We start from the raw sequence: 20056 nt of genomic DNA, 5'->3' as shown, positions 1-20056 counted from the left end.
CCAATATGCTACAGATAAAACATGCAGTCTAAAAAATCCACTAGTGCTTAAACATCAGGAATAAACTTTGAAGTGTAAAGATTAAGAAGTACTACATGGCCCAAAAAAACCCCAAACACAAAGCAAGATTGAAATGAGCATAGTAAGTGATACCCAATCACGACCAGGGACCAGACCATGACTTAAGAGCAAAAAAAAAGAATCGTCTCCTCCTCATAAATCTACTGTATGGATTCATGGTATTTCTAATTAACTGCTCCATCAAAGCCTAAAACAAAAAATAAAAGGCAAGTGACCCTCTTCTCATTTCCCATCCAAGTCACTTGGTTCATTAAACACTTACATTAGAGTGATAAAAGTCTGGTGAGTGATTCATTCATTTATCAGATGAAGAAGAAAATACAATTTGATAGCTTCCCCGAGTCTATCTATCATCATGTTAGGGAGGGATGAAAAGAAGAAAAAAACTGATGACAAGAATATTAAGAGTTAAGAATGTAAGGACAAATGTGCTGGAGGTTAAGAAGAAAAGAGGAACATAGAGGTAAAATGGCTCCCTGTGAAGCCATTAATCTCAGAAGTTAAACCACAGACACAATTTCCTACGACCATCTCAGCATAATGGATTCATTATTGCTATAAATACTGTTGATGGCGATGCTCTGCATTTACCATGGGCACTTGGGAAGAGAGGAGCTGGGGTGACTTTCCGTTCAAAGAGGGCTCAATGACAAGGACAGCAATAAAAACAAAGAAAGACCAATAATATGTGCTACTGTCCACAAGCAACCCATGAGTCTTTTGCTGGCCTGAAGCAAGCAATCCCTTCTAGGATCTTAGGCACCCTATGAAGAAATAGAGATTTCCAAAAGATGTATGATCTTGGGGAGGAAAAAGCTCTAGGGCTTTAGAAATAGATAGAAATAACTGGAGTCAGAAGTCACTCTCACCTTTGGGGACTTCAGGATATCTGAACATCCTGTATTTGAGGCCAGTCAATCTATTTTCCCACAGAGAGCTCCATGGTCCAGGGCTTTATAGGAAAACTGTAGGCCAGCAGCCATGTATGCATGCACCTATACATATCTATGTTTATGCACATATATATTCACGAACTTCTCTCTCAACTCAAAACTGAGCTCTGCCAAAAACTTTTCTCAGCTACCCCAGGTCTTCCTAGTGCTCTGTGCTTTAAAAGAGGGGTGCAATTTAAAGGCACTATAGCTACTTCTAAATAAATAAGATATACACATAGTTAAAAATTACAAGCAGGCACTGCATTGGGAATTCTTTTCATTTGTTGAATTACAAGGAGAAATTTGAGGGCAGTGGCAAAAAGCTACAAATAAATTTTTCTTTCCAATTAGCTTTCCAACTTCCTAAGAAGTCAGTAGGAAAAACTGCACAGTGAGCTTCTAACTGTGAAGAGGAGCAGATCAGATATCTGTATCCAACTTTGATATTTCACACTGACCATGTAAGCTTGGACAGCAAAAACAAAGGGGAGACAACACAGAAAGCCATCACAGGAAGTAGCCATATTCATTCCCCGCCCACACTTCTCCCAAAACTGTTTTTTACTCTAAACTCTTTGGTTCCCACACTGACTACAATACATGAAAATGAACATCCTTACTGTTGTATCACCAGTGATACCAGAAACTAAAAAGGAAGAGGAAAAGATGTACTGTTGTTCCACAGCATTCTTGAAGAGTTTCTTCCTACCAATCACCTTGAGCTCCTGTGTACTTGTCCCAAACTCATATCTCTAGTTTACACCAGCTGTCAGTCTAAAACTCACCTCCAAGAGGTGACTGCCCAGACTAGTCAAATCTCAGACACAGAGAAATTGAGACATGGAGAAATGCCAGCCAGGTTTGTACTTTTAAGTTAAAACCTGGCCTTTCTACTAATACAGAAATTGTCAGGAGAGAATTGCAGCTAGTTGTGAGCCTGTCTCCTTCAAAAATGCAGTAGGGATAGGATGTATCCCACAAGACTGACTTGAAATAAGAGCTACACAAGGAAGAAGGCAGGGAACTGTGTGGCAGCCCCGAGGCACTTCACAACAACTGTGTACCAAGATTGCTGCATCAAATACATTGCATTTTTAAAACGTGTCATGATTCCTCTTTTTTGCTATGTTGAAAGAGATATGATTGTTTCCCCTTTCAGTCAAGACACAGGCAAAAATTTAATAACTATGTCTCAACCTGGTTCTTGAACTGTTTTTGCTCCTTATAATTTCCTGCCTAAGTATGTAGTCAGTTTGCAAGGTGACATTTGCAGAGGCTCCTTACAGATTGATTGGTTAAACTGCTGGGAAGCCGAGAGAATTCATATCGAGAACGACCTTCATTTATTATAAAGTCAGACCTGCTGATGTTGCCGCATGCCAGAAAAGTCCAACCATTCCCCACACATTTCTCAGAGAGGGCCACTGATGGATGCAGATCACAAGCAGGACAGCAAACAAGAGGCTGGATGATCTGCAGAGTTACTGAAAACCCTTGAGCGAAAACTCAGGTCACGGTGCTGCCTACTGAGCACTAGACAGCAAAGGAAAAAAGCAATCTTTTCTTGGAAGGCATCCTGCATAGTAACAAAGAGCTACTTGGAAGGGTGGGAGTGACTTCAGGCAGTAAACGTGCAGATCCCATCCCTTCGTGAGCATTAGGAGGCTCTCCTTCCCTATCCATCACAATTTGCCTCCCTTTCAAACTTTTTCTTGAAAGTTACTGTGCTCTTGGCATAGCTCAAACATTTAACCACTGACACATCTAATCCTCCATCCTTTCAAACCAGGAGCACTTGCCAAATTTGCAAGTACAGAAAAAGTCATTGCTGTGTATAAAAACATCTAACATGGATTATTAGTTTTGTAATTCTACCAATAACAGCCATTTGTGTTTAAGTATTTCTCAGTACAAAGAATCATCTCTATGCTTTGAAAACACAACAGATGCTGAACTGCTTGTGTGGCTCTGGACGTGTACCACATTTCTGTTTTCTTTCATTTCTTTGGCTTGAAGAAACATGTTGTCAAAAGAAAAGACTTATTGGTTTATTTTTTTCCATTCACTCCTTTGTAAATATTGCCATAACATAGACATCCTGAAATACACAGCAAAATATAACTCATGAAAAGGATTCCTTTGGGAGTTGCAAGTAATACATACAAAATATGTGTCATTTCTAAATTATAGTCCCTCCTGCAGTATAAACTCCCAGCCTTCCTGAACCAATAATGCTATCATTGAAGAATTTGTTTGATTACTTTGAAGTAAAACACAGGATTGACTGAAGTTTAACTACACTCCCTGATTTAACTTAATCAGATTTAATCACGGCATGGAAATCAAATCTTATGTTTTTGTGCCGTGTTTCGCAAAACTGTTCATAATAGCACATGGTTAAAAAATCAGTCATGGTTTATGGCTCAGTGTATGACTTCTCAGTTCTCCCAAACACCAGGGATCAACTCAGGGGTAACTCAGGGAGCTTGCAAATCTAGATCTTCTTTTCACAGAGTTTTGGGGGAGGAAAGTTTTTATAAGCTTTGAAAGAAACCAGTTGAAATTAGGTAACAAATATCCCCAGATACCTTCTGCAGTTTGGAACTGCCGTCGAGGGCAGTACTTCCTCTCTGCATGTGTTAGATGAAGATTACTTGTTAACACATGCCCCAGAATTAGCTGCCTAAAACCGACAGCTTTTAATAAAATAGCGACTAAGTAATTATTCCAGCAAATAATTAAAATGTCATTAGCTTTGTCACTGTTCAAACACACAGACTTTGTATAAATATCTTTTAACAAACATGTTAAAACATTTGTATACAATTATAGGAAAGGATATATTGTCATGAAGTTTTTATAAGGCTGAATATTTAAACAAATGAAAACTAAAAACTAAACACACGTGAGCACACATCATAGAACAAACCAGTAATCTCACTCACAAACAAGCTGAAATAAACAGTACAGCCATCACAACTTAATGGATAATTATTAATCCACAATACCTAACTTGTTATGATTTCCTGGCAAAAAACACACCAAAGGAAAAATCCTTTCTGATCTTTAGTGAAGCTTTGTGAAAAAGAGGACAGTTTTAACTCTCACCAAGAGAGGGCAGTGACATATCTCAAATTATTAGAAGGTCCCATACAAGAGCCATGTACCTTTATAGCAAGCATGATAGCAAATAATCTCTGCAGACATTTAATTTTAAATTCTGTGGAGCATTCAGCTGATGCTGTATTATTTTTAATTAACATCCTCCCACCCCTGAGTAAGCGTACTGTAGCGTTTGGAGAAAATAGAAAGAGATTGTGGATAAAACTGTGGGTACTTAAGAAATAACATTTTTTTTTTTCTTTTACGAACAGATTTTTCAAAGCAGAATATTAAGAAATACCTGTCTTCTTCTATGAAGCAAGTTCATAGAAGTGTGCAAGCTTTATTTTCAGTTTTAATTGACTTCTCCAGAATGTGAGGACTTTACCACTTAGCTCTATCCCATACTTTCTAGTCTCTCAAACTCCAAAATGGTAAGTTAAAGGCTGTTTTGTTTGGGTTTTTTTTCCCAAGTCTTGAAGAGCTTGTTACAGGTAAGTAGCTGTACTAAGCTGTTCAGGATGATCAAATTTTTTTGTTGTTGTTGTTAAAGGAAGTTAGTATACCCATTTTTTTTGCCGAGGTTATCTCAAGACTCTTGGCTTGTGAGGCCTAAATTGCCCTACTCCAAACCCTGCAATTAAAATATGTCCGGTTATTTTTGTTCTCCAAAGGACTGGAACATCTTCAAGTTCACAGCTTCTTGCATAGCTACTGCTCAAAGTTCAAAAAATACAGCTGGAAAAAAAGCCAGCTCCTTTCTCTTTTTCACAGCCTTTCAGTGGATAGATGTAGTCTAGAGGAAAATGTCTTGTCTTCTAAAGAAAGACTTTGGGGTTTATGTTCAACAGAATTTAAGAGAGATCATGTCCAATCTGGCACATGGTTAAGTATAATTTTCTTTGCAATTTTCAAGGTATCTTTCAAAAAGTATGGAGAGGAGAGAGATGGAAAAAGAGGGAGAGAGACATACATTTCCTTTTATCTATACTCATTGAGGTTTAGAGCTGTTGGAACCTCTTTCTGAAAGTGAACCTAACTCGACCAGATGCTGTTACATGGACTTTTTCTCAATTTCTAAGGCAAATGGAATGAATAAGAAGACACAAAATAAAATAATGATGAGGACAAACATTTCTTTAACAAGGTATCACAATATTCTCTTATTGATATTTTCTTTATTGATGTTTTAGTTTCCTCTTGTAGAAATGATTTATCTCAATATGCTAGAGAGTCACAACAAACTAGAAAGCACCTTCTAATGACTAATGGAATGACTGACAATTTAGATGTTACAAACCTGTTAGAAAAGAGCTTGAAAGGAATATATAATGGGATCCAAACTAAAAAATTTGGAGGAATTGTTCTGTAATAAATATGGAGTATCACATGACATACCAAGCACATTAGAGAAAGGGGAATGAGGCACACTGTCACAAACAGTTCATCAGAATTTCTTATTTACACTTCCTATCATGTCTGTCATCACACCACATACATACACCCACACCCTCACACCCCTATTGTAAAAGTAGCACAAAAATATTCACCACAAAATCAGCTTGATGCTAAATTCACTCCCCTTCAGACTGAACAGAAAGGCTTCAGTATGTACAGATGCCAAAAGCATTTGTATTCAGTGCACCAGTCCTTGTTTAAGGCAATCTGTTGGTGGCCTGCAGTCACAGAGCACATAAAGATTATATTCTCATGTGGGAAGATATCCATCACTTAGTTGGTCTTGTCATTCTTGCTTTCCTGCAGACACAATAAGTAGCAAAGCTAAAAGCAAGCAGGGTGTAAGGTCTTCAGCAGTAAGGTTAGTAGCTAGAGAGGACAATAACTTTCATGCACTGTTCTGTGTACAGCAAGCCCCAAGGCCAAACAGAGACATCAATTCAACTATCCAGAATCAAGCGTATCAAGAGACTCACTGTGACTTCACTGGAGACCAAATGAGCTGTGAATTATTCCAGTCCTTCAAACATATTTGCAAAGGTAATTTCTGACCATATAGATACAATTTACCTCAGTCTATACTGACCAAAAGGCTGCCTCAAAATCTTTCTACTAGCAACTAACATGTTGGCAAGTCCTGTAGACTGAGATTTGGGTAAAATATTTCTATATATCGTTACCATTATAGAAAAAAGAGTTCACCTTATCTCCCCTTGGTAAAAGACTGTCAGAGAGATAACATAAGAATCCATTCATCTCAGTTTTCCAAACTATTGCCTCATTCTGGAGTAAATTTTGTGGAATTTTACCCACTGATCCCTACACTAGCTACCATCTCTCTGTGAACAGAACTGCTGTGATATTAGGCTGGAACCTCTCTCCAATTCAAAGCTCAGACAATCTATCCTGTAACTTTCTCTGAGCAGGTTTTCTGGAGTGCAAATGAACTTTTCACCCTTTTTAAGGCATTGCCTGCACCCCTGCAGCAAAGCATACAATTCTCAGACATTATTCTTTGCTAATGAAACATCACTCGTGACACACTTTGCAAGAAAAGCAGACTCCAACGTCAGAAGCAGAACTTGTAATTTGTGGAAAATAAACAAAACAAAGCAGCAAAAAACACACCCAGAGCAGCAGGCCTGGATGGCTGGTCCAGGGATTGCAAGGCAAGATAGGAAAACAGTTTATAGTGTTGTTAACCACTGCAGCACGAATGGAACTGACACTCCCTTTAAGTAGCTAATAGATATTTTGGAAAAAACTGCATTAATTGGCACTGCTCCACTGAGTGGTAGGAGTGGTTTAATAATGGATTTATGCAATCTAACTAGATCTTAATTAAAAGACTTGCTTCTTACTTTATATTTAAGACAAATATTTGTCCCAAGTAATATAATACACAGCTTAAAATAAACTGATTAATTGATTAATAGATTAATGGAATCTCAGACATGCACATTCAATGGGGAAATCACATGTTTTATCAGTAGTTAATAAATTTGGAAGGTAAGAGTACCTGAGTTATAATTCAGAATACTAATGCTTACAACAGTGAAACCTTTTAGAGCCAAACTGATGCAAAACAAGCATCAAAGCTTTAAAATAAAATTTATTATTTTCAAATGCAATCATGTTATAATACAAAATCAATAGAAGTGTAGAGAAACTGAATGTTGCATTAAAATATTCATATAAAACACTTATGGCTCATTATTAAGGCACTCCATTAGAATGCATACTTTAAATCAGATTTTTATGAGCTCCAAGTACATTACTTATTATAAAAGTGTGTTTAAAACAAACAAATAAAACCCTAAAAACAAATCCAGCATTTCAGACTAAGAGCTTTGTGATGATGTTCAGAAGCAGACTGGTTGAGCACTGATCAGGAAAATATGTTAAAGCTTCTAGCTTAAATTGCAATGTTATTGACTTAAATGTAATTTTTTTTATTCCAATGTATAATTTTTTATATATTATGTTGTATTTTCTAAACCAGTTTAAAAAAGTTACATATATATATATATATATATATGACCTAAATTAATATGAGCTCAAATTTTAACAAAACACCTTCTGCAATTTATCCCATTCTATCTTTTTGTGTTTACACAAGAAAGATATATTTTCACAGCTACACTTCAGGAAGAAATGTCTGTAATATTTTCATAGGTTGTGAGAAATGGAGAGAAGTAGTGTTGGAATAATGATGAGACTATTTTCTAACTGACATCTGCCACAGGTGGCAGACATATTTTTCTTAGTTCCTTAAAACATGTTTATCCCCATTTGCTTCTAGCAAAAACTAAAGAGTTTCAAAGCCTTGTTAGTGCATACAATTTCCTCAAAAAACCTTATTTTTTTTTAAAGTGGCTCTATCAAAATTAATTCTGTTTATCAAAATGAAAATGTAAAGTATTTGAGACTTCATCCATTTAACTTTTTCTATTACTCCTGCTGTGCATTTTAAAGCAGGAGTGCACCATGACAAGAATATTTATTATTAAATTCTATTGTAACTTACCCTTTGATTAAGGCATTATATCATAACTTCAGAACAGGCAAAAATCTGAGCACTGTAATTTTAAGGCTGAATCATAAAAACCTTCCAACACTGTGAAGGAACTATAAATATTATGAAGTCATTGAAAGCTTCACCATCCTCATTTTTATTATTTGCAAAGATCTCAAAATGTACAAAGATGTGTCCCTAAACAATTACACAGAGGTAACTTTTTAGCTCTAGAAATCACTTTTAAGATTCTTTTAATTGCAGGATACAGCTATAACCACTTTAGGGGAAAACATGTCTCAACATTGCCATAAATTCAATATTGAGACAAAATGACATATCAGTTCTGCTCCTGAAGTTCTTTTAGCATAGATAAGATCTAGTTCTTTAGATAAGAAGACAACTGAAAACTTCTGTTTTACAAATGGATTTATGCATAGTAAACTCTGCTGCATTTTGAAATATATGAGCTATGTAATGGGAAGCTACAATATATTGTAAACATGATACAGAATCCAAATTGAAACCACAGGGATGGATCTCCTTGTCTTCTCAAATATCCCCATTTGTTTCTTATTGGTCTTAAAATCACCGCAGCACACAAAGATTTACTGTACTTTCAACTGTGTTTTGCTAACAACACTGGAATCCAATTTCCACTTTCTGATGTGTCCTTTCTCCTCTTTCTCTTTAGAAACCATTGCACCCAGGTGCATTTTCTGGTCCAGCCCAAACATGAGACTCTCCATCAACTCAAGCTGCTCCTCCTGATGGGCAGTACCTGCTCTCATCAGGCAACAGCTGGCCCTTGACTCCTTGCTAACATAACACTTTCTGACTCTTGTCTATAGATGTCTACATCCTTTTGATGAATTTGGGAGCCTTTAGCAGCTTCATGGATGTTTTAACATTTGTGCCTGCTGTAAATCTACTCCCACAGCTCTGAAGGCTGAGGGTGGTAGATATTACACACACACACATATATATAAATAGATACATAGAGGGTGTTTTCAGTGGAAATCCACAATCATCATTTCCCAATCAGCTTATGACTTGTCTAGCTCCTCTAGATCCCACAGCCTGCATGGGGAGGACTAAGGGGATTAAATGTCTGTGTTTGGATTCTCTCTCCTTCAGTTGAAAATCTTGCTGAATATTCCATGGCCACAGAAGTAAAGGTCTTTGGGCTTACCAGGGTTGCTTACCCCACTGCAGGAAAATAGTGCCTACTGCTATAAACAAATTATTATTCAGCATCATGCTTAATGAAATACAGTCTTTCCACGAAACAAACAGAAAAAAACCCCAACCAACCAACAAAAAACATAACAAAAAAACCCCCCAAAAATCCCCCCAAACCAACCACACACACAAAGATATCTCCACCACAAAAACCCCAAAACAAGCAAACAGACACTAAACTGACTTTTGTCTCTGATACACATGAATAGTCAGTGTCTAAAAAGACACATTTTTAGGTTTTCCTGCTAATAGACTAATTTGGAACAAAGAGATCTTGCTGCAATATATATATAAATATATATGTGTGTGTGTGTACACAGTTTTAAACTTGTACCAGCAAAATTATGATTCATATGAGCATTCCAGGCCTTTCAGATGTTCTACAGGGGCTCATCATACTTACCAGCCTACAAGACCACACAGCCTCCAAGGAGAAGCCCTTCAAAAAACATGCAAGTTAGAAACAATTTATTGAAAGGTTGGATCATTCAAAGATGATCTTTGAAGTCCAGACTAAACTGTTGTATAATTCTATGATATAATATTGTGCAATGTGGTTGTCAGAACCCAGCAGACCATATAATTGTGTCAGTCTGAGCTTGTGGTTCTTGAAGAAAAAGACAATTTATCAAATTCAAATCCTGGGAAATGGCCCAAGTGGCCAATAAGGCCAATGGCATTTTGGCCTCTTTTCAGCAACAGTGTGGCCAGTAGGACCAGGGCAGTGATCTTCCCCTCCCTACTCAGCGCTGGTGAGGTCACACCTCATGCACCAGGTTCAGTTTTGGCCTCTCCCTACAAGAAAGATATTGAGGTGTTGGAGCATGTCCAGAGAGGGCAGCAAAGCTGGTGGGTGATGGGTCTGGAGCACAAGTGTTACGACTTAGGGAGTGTTTAGCTTAGAGAAACGGAGGCTTGGGAGACTTTATCAATCTCTACAACTGCCTGAAAAGAGGCTGTAGCATGATGGAGGGTTCTCCTCTGAAAGGATGGTAAAGCACTGGAACAGGATGCCCAGGAAAGTGGTGGAGTCACCATTTCTGGAAGTGTTCAAAAAGCATATATATGTGCTGCTTGGAGGCAGGGATTAGTGGTGGGCGTGGCATTGGACTCAATGATCTTAAAGGTCTTTTCTAACTTCAGCAATTCTATGATTTTAAATCTGTTTAGATCTACTTTCACACACTATGGATTAAGATCTGGATTAGAACCCACAGACATGTATCAGTCCTCCCAAGGCCATGCACTGAGCCCTTAATTCTGAGAACTGAACCTTCACCACCCTCAAAAGCCAGAATTTAATGACTCATTTCATACTATCATCACTTCATGCCTCCTGCTAAAAGAAGCAGTTCAGTTTTTTAACATTCCTCTCTCCTGTCTGCATGGTTTTCCTATTAGGAATTTTTGACTAGGATACCCAAATTGCATACAAATTTGGGTGGAAATATACAGTGTACTAGAGATACACTTATTATCTCCCTCTTCACATTACAAATTAGCTATGACACCCTCATTCTTTTGGATTAATGGAGGGTTAAATACACATTACTTTTTCCTACTCCTGGAAAATATATGTTTGTTCCAGTTAGAAGCATTTGTGAAATGAAGTAATTTTCATCAGATGATAGCCTTGATTGAAAACAAAGCAGCTCTAAAGAGCAAAAGACAGGCATTAAAAACTTTAATTCTGAAAAGAACCTATAATTCATTGAGAGTGTCCACCTTAAAACAAGTAATTCCAAGTCGAGTTAACTGTTTTATCCTATTAATTTCAAGGATGATGAACCATATTCTTGAAGCAGCACCCACTGAGTACTCCCTTAAAGGTGAAGAGAAGTCCCTAATGGGATTTCCAAAATCACATAGAAGCATTACTGCCTAAGAGGTCAATGAAGCATTAAGTCCATTCTTAAATAATACACAGTTCCTTCTGACATTATTCAAAATGTCATTTTTTAGGCACTTCAAAGTTTCCAAGCACTTCAGATCTCTGAAGTGAGTTACAAAGCTAATTTGCTCAGCTGAAGCATTTGAGGATAAAAATTCACAACTTACCAGGCAGTTCTACAGATCCATGTTCACCAGGAGGCTTTCACAGCTACTCAAGCAGAAGAAAAAGCCATATAACCACAGAAAAGGTATTTCAAAAGCAGCCCAACCAATTGTACTGGTAACTGTAAAGGGTTCTGCTGATATCAAGTTCGGAAAATAAAAGTGATCTAACCCCTTGGCCTGGTTGACCCGAGCCAACTGCGAGCAGTTCCAGAGGAAGAGAGGAATCATAAATGAAGGAAAAACATTTAATGTACACAAATCAAATTTTACGTGCTACATAAAACTGGCCAATATGCAAATCCAATTTTTTTTTTTTTCCCCCCCAATGTAGGTATTAAAAACCTTCCACACTATTTCTGCTATTTTAAACTGTCCAGGACAAAAGAAGAATCTCTGCTGCAAAAATGACTGAAGTTCTTTGTCATTCTTTGCTCTCATGCCCATTTTGAAGCACAGAATAATCGCACAGGAGCCTCTGTGGTTAGGCACTTGCCTAGCAGCATCAACAGAAAACAGGAGTTGCTGTTCCCAGCTTTTTTTAAAATTATTATTAATTTTTGACTGATCTTTCTCTAGTTTCCATTGTCATAACAAGATATGAAAGGAAATTAAAAACACAGTTTGAAAGTGGAAAATATTTCTCCTGTTCTTTGCTGTCAAGACAACTATATTTTCTTCAGGAGATGGGTAAAATATAACCTCTTTTCCAGATGAACTGAAGTGAATAAAATGCATGAAACTATATAATTTAAAGTGCATAAAAAAGATTTGTCTCTCTCTGATGAAAGCAATCAGTCAAAATAGGCAGTTCCCAACGCACTGAAAATATTTTTCAGTAAGAACATTCTTATCAGTTTTGACAGGACTGGATATTCTGAGCAAAAGAGAGACGAGCTCATCCCTGCCAAAACTGTGAAGAGAAATACTACAGAGCACCAAGGTCCCAAGGGGAATTTCTGTTTGACATCAATGCTTCTCCCCAGGGTTCCCTTGCATTCTCCCCTTCCTCCATCCTGCATTCTCCCTTTCTCCCCACACGGTTCCCAGTGCAGGAGCATGCCCATCTTCACTCCAGAGTGCTGCAGTTATTCAGGGGCTTGAAAGACTTTTCATTTCAAAATCATTACTAGCTTTGTAAATCATTGTTAAGGGCCATACACCCTGTGAGCTAGAAACTGGATAAACCTGCATCTTAATTAAGTTGAATTTTCACAGAGCACGTATCCTTATGGTTCTAGACCTGGAAACCTGGACACCTATAGCCTAAAATAATTTCTCTTTTTTACAACACACTAAACACACTGGAGATCAGCAGACATGGCTGACTGTTCTGCTCAGAAGAAATAGGTGGGATAACACCTCTACAGTGCACTGTGCTGTACTTGGGTTTGTGGGTATTAGGTTGGAGTCTGACTTCTGGGTCATTTTGCTTGTACACCTGATCCTGGCTCTTATGGATTCTTGATGGATGTTTTGCTCCACTGGTGAATAATTCATGTGGAATGGGTTGAGTTGTAGCAACTCTGCTCGTCATTTATCAGAAGGATGTCTTGAACCTTTGAGTTCTGTGTTTCTGGGGCAGCATCCACCAAGCCACCAAATCCATCTTTGGATTCTTTACTTTGCACGCATTACAAGCAATGAAATACTCATCCAAAGAGGCCACAGTCAGGGCAGACAGCTGGACAATCCAGTACCAAAAATTAGATTTCACTCCCCCCATCTGAATCAGAGAGTCCCAAAGCTGATAAATTCTCCAAATGGTACACTAACTGATCACTTTGAGTCAGTCTGCCTCTCTTTCTGCATCTTCAGATTTTAAAAGAAAATGCTCCATTCAAAAGCTGAAAAGAAAACTTATTTTTAAGACCTTTATTTTTTTTTTAACTCAAAAATTCAATTATGGATGGATACTTTAATTTCCTTTTCTATTATACTCAAATATGCATTTGGTTTGGCTTTTAAGCTAAGCAGAAGTATGCCTCCAAGTAAAACACAGTTCTGTATTAACTCTAGTTTCATTGTGATGGCAATCAAATCCCCAACACTTTGCAGCCAAATTAAATTTCACTGAGATTTGACCAAAGATTTGCAGAAGCTACCAGAAAATAAAGAATCAGTGACTGTCTCTCAATCTCTTTATTGCATAGCACTAAATGAAAGGAGGAAATGCTACTCTTCAGCAGGCTTACAGCAAAATTTCAGTACCGTGCTGAACCGGAATATCAGGTCTTGGTTCACCAAGGTATTTAATTACCTCTTTATCTTTAGTTTTAAGTAGCTTATTTCATTTCTAGAAGGGTGATTCAGTATTTAAAGTTGCTTTAGAAAGACTATTGTGGTAATACTGTCCCAGGCCCACCGAGTTCTCCATCAATACTAGAGGCAAAGCAGTCAGACACAGAAACTTTTATTTCTATTCAGTAGAAAATACACCATCAATAATGTCTCTCTGAATTACAGGGATATCTTTCAATCCCATCATAAATTGCATGTCAACCTTTAGAGACATCTGAACAGGTTGCATCTTAAAGTACCAGGTGCTGATACAAACATACTTTTAAAATCACATCACACAGCTCTACCTTGATCATGCTCACAAAGAGAAAAGATGAACCCATCATTTACTTCAACTAGCGTACCAAGAAGCTAACCAAGAAGGAAATACTTCATATGCTCTTGGTTATTAAATGGGGTTAGTTAATAAGTGTTGGCAGAGCTGTATAACTTCTCTTTTTACTTAATGGCACAAAAGGGAATATAAGGGATGCAGAAAATAAGTTTTAACGTTGTAAGAATAGACATCAACTTCCTAAAGATCAAAATATATGCTTGGAACATTACTCTGTGATGCAAGTATAAGAAAAAAATACAGTCTTAGAAAGAAATGCCACTACTTGATCAACAAGTGTTTTCAGATGAAGTGGAAATAGCAATTATTTTAATAGACTGAAAAAATGCAAACCATCTCTGGACAAATAGCACGGTTATGGAGTGTTAAGCCTTAATAGTCTGTGAAATAAAAACCTGCCTGCATTGACTCTGCAGGGCAGGTGCTGCCACTTGCATTGGCAGAAGTGGGGAGGAACAATGTAGGTGTTAGAGAAGTTCCAATCCCTTTCTCATGAGATGCTTGGCACCACAGATCTCTCTTGGATCAAAATAGATAACATTTCCTCCTTAAGAAAATCAAATCAAAATGATTTAGGACTGAACCCTACAATCCTAGATGACAAATACAGATGGCTCAAAGCATCCTGGGTTACCCTGGTGCCCCACCAAGGCTACCTGTTTTCCTGCATGCTCACAGCTCTATCCTTCCTCCAAGGCATCTCTAGCTGTCCTGAATGCAAAGGAAACCTTGACATGGACATCTTTGTGCAGACAGGAATTGATGCAAGAGCCTGGTACAACATCTTGCTCCCTCACTGCGAGGAAATAACGTAAAACATCCTCAGAAGTGAAGAGAAACATACAGGAGGTGGGTGTATGCTAATATGGATAGGGAGAACAGAGGTAGAGCAAAACACACCACGATCTTCAAATGCCCACACGTGATAAGAAAACCAGCTTGGGAACAGAAAGAAAGTCCTTTAAACTTCAAAGGATGTAGAACAGAGCCTTTGAAGAGGAGCCCATTATGAATTACAAGGAGCACTGTAAGAAACATGAAAACCATTTTATTTCTGTGGTGCTGTTTTCTACACCACTAAGATGTAAGACAGTACTCAGAGCTATCAGCTCCCTTTTGTTCATTTGTTTGTTGGATGGTTATTCATGGGAATGGCAGCTTTTATTTCAGCAGTACAGATAAAAGTATTGCACTGAAATTTAAATGTCAAAGAATACATACTCAAATGTCAAATACCAACAGACAAATGCCAACAGAGAAATGTCAGAAATACACCCATGTCTCCCATGGAATAGAGCTACATCTGCACAAATGCAAGCATACACAGTATGACGTGTAAAAGCAAGAGTTTTTCTTCAGTTCCCTTGGGGTTCTAATACCACTGGTGCCAATAAAATGTGTACCTGGCAGCTGAGAGTATTACTCTGAGTACCTAGCTCTGGCAAAAAGTGCAGGCTAAGTGATCCTTGGTCTGCAAGGTGATGGATAACATTTATTAGAGTCATAAGGGTACAAAATTGCTGTTTCAGGCAAATCTCACTCCAGGATTTTCTAACTTGTCACTAGGTGACGGAGACCAACACAATGACCTTTCATGTAGATTCTCCCACTGCTTTCCAGGTATGACAGCAGCCCATGAAAGCTGAAGGAGGGGACATGAAGACAGTTTTTCCTAGACACATGGCCTAATTTATTCAAATGAAACAAACATAAGCATGAATTCTTGGTGTATCCAAAATTATTTGCTTTTTTTGAGTCCTGGGAATGATCACCTATGAATATAAGTGTATGTTACAAAGTATAAATTATTCCAGAACCCAAGCAGAACAGATTTCAAGCAGAATTTGGACTCTTGAGAAATTTAAGTGTGTTTTAAAATCTTACTTGCTTTATTAAAATCAATTGACTGTCCCTCAGGAAAACAAAATAGCAATTCTTTACACAATTCACTTGATGGGAATCTCTGGTCCCAATGACTTCAATGGGCCTTTTGTAATGATTTTACCCTTCATTATCTCCAATAAAAGTACTTGAAAATATGTTGATTAGGGAAGATGCATTAGCTTAGAAATTTCAGTCAGTCTGCTAATTGCAGCTGCTTCCACTAGAGTTGAGTAATAAAAATGCTTAGGTAGTTCAGCAGTCAGACCACTAAATACATGAAAATTTGAAGTGTACTTTAATTAGTGTAGTTAACAAAAATATAACAGATTCCTGTAATTATCATGATTTACTTCCAACACTAGTAACTCATATGGTGTAAAGTAAATCCTAATCCAAGATAAAAGATGTGAACTTCTGGCAAGTAGTAAAACACCCTAAAAATTTTCTTCTCTGTCTCTGAAGCGATTGTTTTAAGAAACCTACCGTGTTTTTTTAACTCTGTGACACTGACTAGAAATACCATATTAATTTTAAATTCTTTTCTTATTCAATTTATTGCAAAAATTTGAAATAATTGGATTTTTTAAAAAGAAACTTCTGAGAAGAATTAACACATTCTCACAATATATACAGAACTTTCTAGAGAAAAGGTCTTTCTAAAGGTTTCTCTGGATTATTGAGTGCTGTTTAGTACAGAAAAATTGAAACAGTTTTAATCTGTTCTGCTCTGGACCCTTTTTTTTTTTACCAGCTGCAGCGCATCACACAACTCTATTGAGAGGCATTTACTGACTAGCTTTTTCAAGAGGAAAATTTTCTTGTAATATCTATATTTAATTTAAAATGCTCACCTTGGCAAATGTTAAAAAACTCACAGACTTTTAATACCTTAATCTTAAACTTTGCTTTTCTCCTTAACAGGATTATACAATGCTGAGTTTCATCATCTAATTATATCCTGAGCAAAATTCTATTCTTTTTGACCAACTTCAAATCTATTTCCCTACGTGTGTCTCTTTGCTCTTGAACTATCATAATGAGTAAACAAGGAAGGTTCAAAAAGGCCTGTTTGCATTACCCCACTGTTTTACATAAGTTAGGCGTGCCCACAGACATTAATATCTGTTTTAAAATCAAACTCTTCCATAGCTTAAATTAACAGTACAATTCTAAATTACACCATCAAAAAAGAGTCAGAGTAGCCAGGAAGTATTTTTGTATTTCTATATTTCCAAGATATTTCTGTGAGTCTATCTTTCTTTTCTATCTTTTTGGGAATGAAAGAACACAATTTAATACTTCACTCAGGCATTCACCCAGACAGGCCTGAAGTCAAAAAAACCCCAGTCAAAGTCAACCAAATAAATTAAATGAAGAGATACAGGTTTGTCCTAGGAAGGTAGCTCTAAAGAATAAATAGCTCCTCAGTGCATAGCATGAAAAATAAATCAAAATATGTTGAAAGAGACAGAACTTAAATGTAAAGGAATAAGGACTTATCCAACACTGTGGTCTCCAAAGACTCTATGAGGTACCTCCAAATATCAACCAGACCCAGTTCTGCCCAGTTTCTGAAGCATCTGTCAGGACCTCTGCTCAAAGTGACACAGCCATAGGCTCATGTGTACATTAGGGTATTGACAAGAGATGAAACAGCACAAACAGAATAACAATTCCGATGAACAGTGGAGGAGAAAGTTCAGTTTTTAGACACTTAAGACTTATTTGGCTCTCCCTTCCTTCAGAGTACTTATCTGTTGCTCCAGAAGCTATGCAGATAAATGATGCACTTCATCATACAGTGACACTGACACATGGAACCAGTTCACATGTACTAAGAAAATTCATTTCCTTTCAATCACTTCATGCTCCTCCTATACAAAACCCAGTATGATGTGATACACTAAATGACGAGATCTTGGTGTTTTTCAGGAAATCTGTCTTTGAAGGAGAGTTGCTCCTGGAAAACCCTATTAACATTTTGTTTACCTGTGAAGTTCCATGTGATTTTTGCAATACCAGATGAGCAGTTGTTCAAAGTTAAGGATATTCATTGCACATAGAGACATGCTTCCACCATTTGGTACACAGGGCTTAAATTTAGATTTAGACTGGCAAAACTCAAATACCAAGAAAGAGTAATTCTGCTGGATGTTGATGCCATTCTCTGTAACAATCCAAGTCCAAGCCTTTGGACTGTGTCTGGCAGCTGAATACATAATATTAACTAATTCTGTAAAAGTTAACTCCTATTAAAACACCATGTATTTATTTCATGAAGAGGCTACAGAAATTTTATCTATTATATAACAGAATTTCTCTTTCCACAGCCATGAATTTTAATCATCTAGCAGGTGGAGCTAGATGGAACTTCGACCAAGTATCAGGGACCAATCCAGGTGCTCTAAACATAATTCAATGTAAAATTTGCTATTTTGGACAGGAGTTGTAAGGTATTTGTTATAAAACAACTTTTACTGGTCTTTTGGGACTGTCCATCAGCTTAACACATTCTGTGTTACAAATTTTATCTTGATCAACACAACCTCCTCCAAGACCTATCTGAAATAATAAAATAAATGAGCGTCTCAAAGTTCAAAGCTTTCCACCCATCTCTTACTCCTTTAACAATACAGAACACCATGTTACCTGCCACTGAATATAAGCCATTGAATACTTATCTATTAACAAGGAGCACAAGAAAAGCTTTGAAGAAATGAGTAAACGTAAGCTCTTGTTTGAATATGTGTAGCCTCACCTTGCGGATGCCTCTGCCAAGATCTTCTCCATAGTTTGTCCCCAAAATTTCAAAATGCACATTGGGATTTCCCCCATTTTCTGCAAATTCCAGTTCTCCAGTCAAGCCATTCACTCCACCCTATTGGGAAAAAAAAGGAAAATGGACTGAAAACTTCTAAGTGGGTAATTGTAAAAACCTTTTGTTTCTCGCAGGCCTTCATGCACTAACTATGCAGGTAACTACCAGAGCTAGGATAGTTTTTCAAAGACCATGTTTTCCTAAAAATTCTGAAGCTTAAATTATTCCTGCATCATAATGAAGTTCTTCACAGAAGAATTAAACTCAGAAATGATAATCAGATGCAATACAAGCAATAGTCTTCTTACTCTTAGCATATTTTCACTCCGATTTTTGTTCTTTGACCCATCAGAATATATGTATTAAAATTTTAACTCCAACAAATTAAAATAAAAAAAGTTTTGCAAAGCACTTTAGTGGAAGCAAAGCTAAACACAAATACCTTAAAAGAAAAGTACAAAAACTAGTTATGTTTGTTGATATTTTTTTTTCCCCACAAATGTCTCTCCCCCATGAAACATTTCAACACGAGGGCAGGCTGAGTTTTAGACAAAGTCACATGCTTTTTGAGCTCAACGTATCTGATTTGCACAAATCAAGAAGGGATTCATTCAAAGTCTAGCTGAATGCAGTGTTTTTTCTTTTTCCTCCCAACTATCCTTTACTAAGCTCTTCAAGATTGCTTTAAATTTTTTACATTTTTGCTGGAAGGGGTTAAAATACTAGAGATGAAACAGTAGAGTGAATAATCCCCACAAAGAATTAGAATTGAAAGGGCTATACATGCCACAGCCATACTCAAAATATATTCCAGAGTTAATTCAACATGACACACATTTCATCTTTGTATAAGAACTGTGATGACCTGAACTATAAAATCAACAGAGTGAAATGCTGATAATGAAAACCTGTACCCTTCAAAAATTTCTTCAGTTTACAGTTTAAAGGAAAATTTGATGTTTAGCCCTCTCCCTCCAGAAAAAAAAGGTAAAAAATATTTTATGTACAAAATATGAAAAATCTGCCTCTGGTGTAAAATCCCATGAAATGCAGTTTTTCCCCAAAACATAAGGCAAGAACTTTGCAGTTGTGATTGCTGTTTCATTTAGGAGCTTTTTTATTTCAACTGGAAAAAACTTGCAATATAAACTACCTAGCTAAGCACAGGAGCCTTGCTGAACCATGATATTAAAAGCTCTATTATTACATCTTCAGTTTGGACAAAATCCAGGAAGGAATACAAAATTTGCTGTGAAATAACAGAATGTTCTTCTACTTTTATAAAACATTACTGTGATTATAACAAATATAATGAAATTGATCATTGAGAT

At 37.0% G+C, this 20056-nt stretch overlaps 1 protein-coding gene across 2 annotated transcripts in view; it reads right to left on the bottom strand.

The window, feature by feature from the left end:
- The window catches only part of GRID2 (glutamate ionotropic receptor delta type subunit 2), a 673180-nt gene that overhangs the window by 174836 nt on the left and 478288 nt on the right, over nt 1–20056 (bottom strand). For both annotated transcript variants that reach the window (XR_004496988.1, XM_015625795.2), the window contains exon 8: nt 18666–18785. Coding sequence is in view for 1 of the 2 variants with exons in the window: in XM_015625795.2 (XP_015481281.1) it covers nt 18666–18785 (120 nt within the window). In the remaining variant the exon portion in view is untranslated. The remainder of the gene's footprint in view (nt 1–18665; nt 18786–20056) is intronic.

This window comes from Parus major, chromosome 4 (genome assembly GCF_001522545.3).
Source record: "Parus major isolate Abel chromosome 4, Parus_major1.1, whole genome shotgun sequence".
In the NCBI taxonomy this organism is placed as follows: Eukaryota; Metazoa; Chordata; class Aves; order Passeriformes; family Paridae; genus Parus; species Parus major.
Note: the sequence above shows the minus strand (reverse complement) of the source record. Positions and strands in the feature narration are given on the sequence as shown.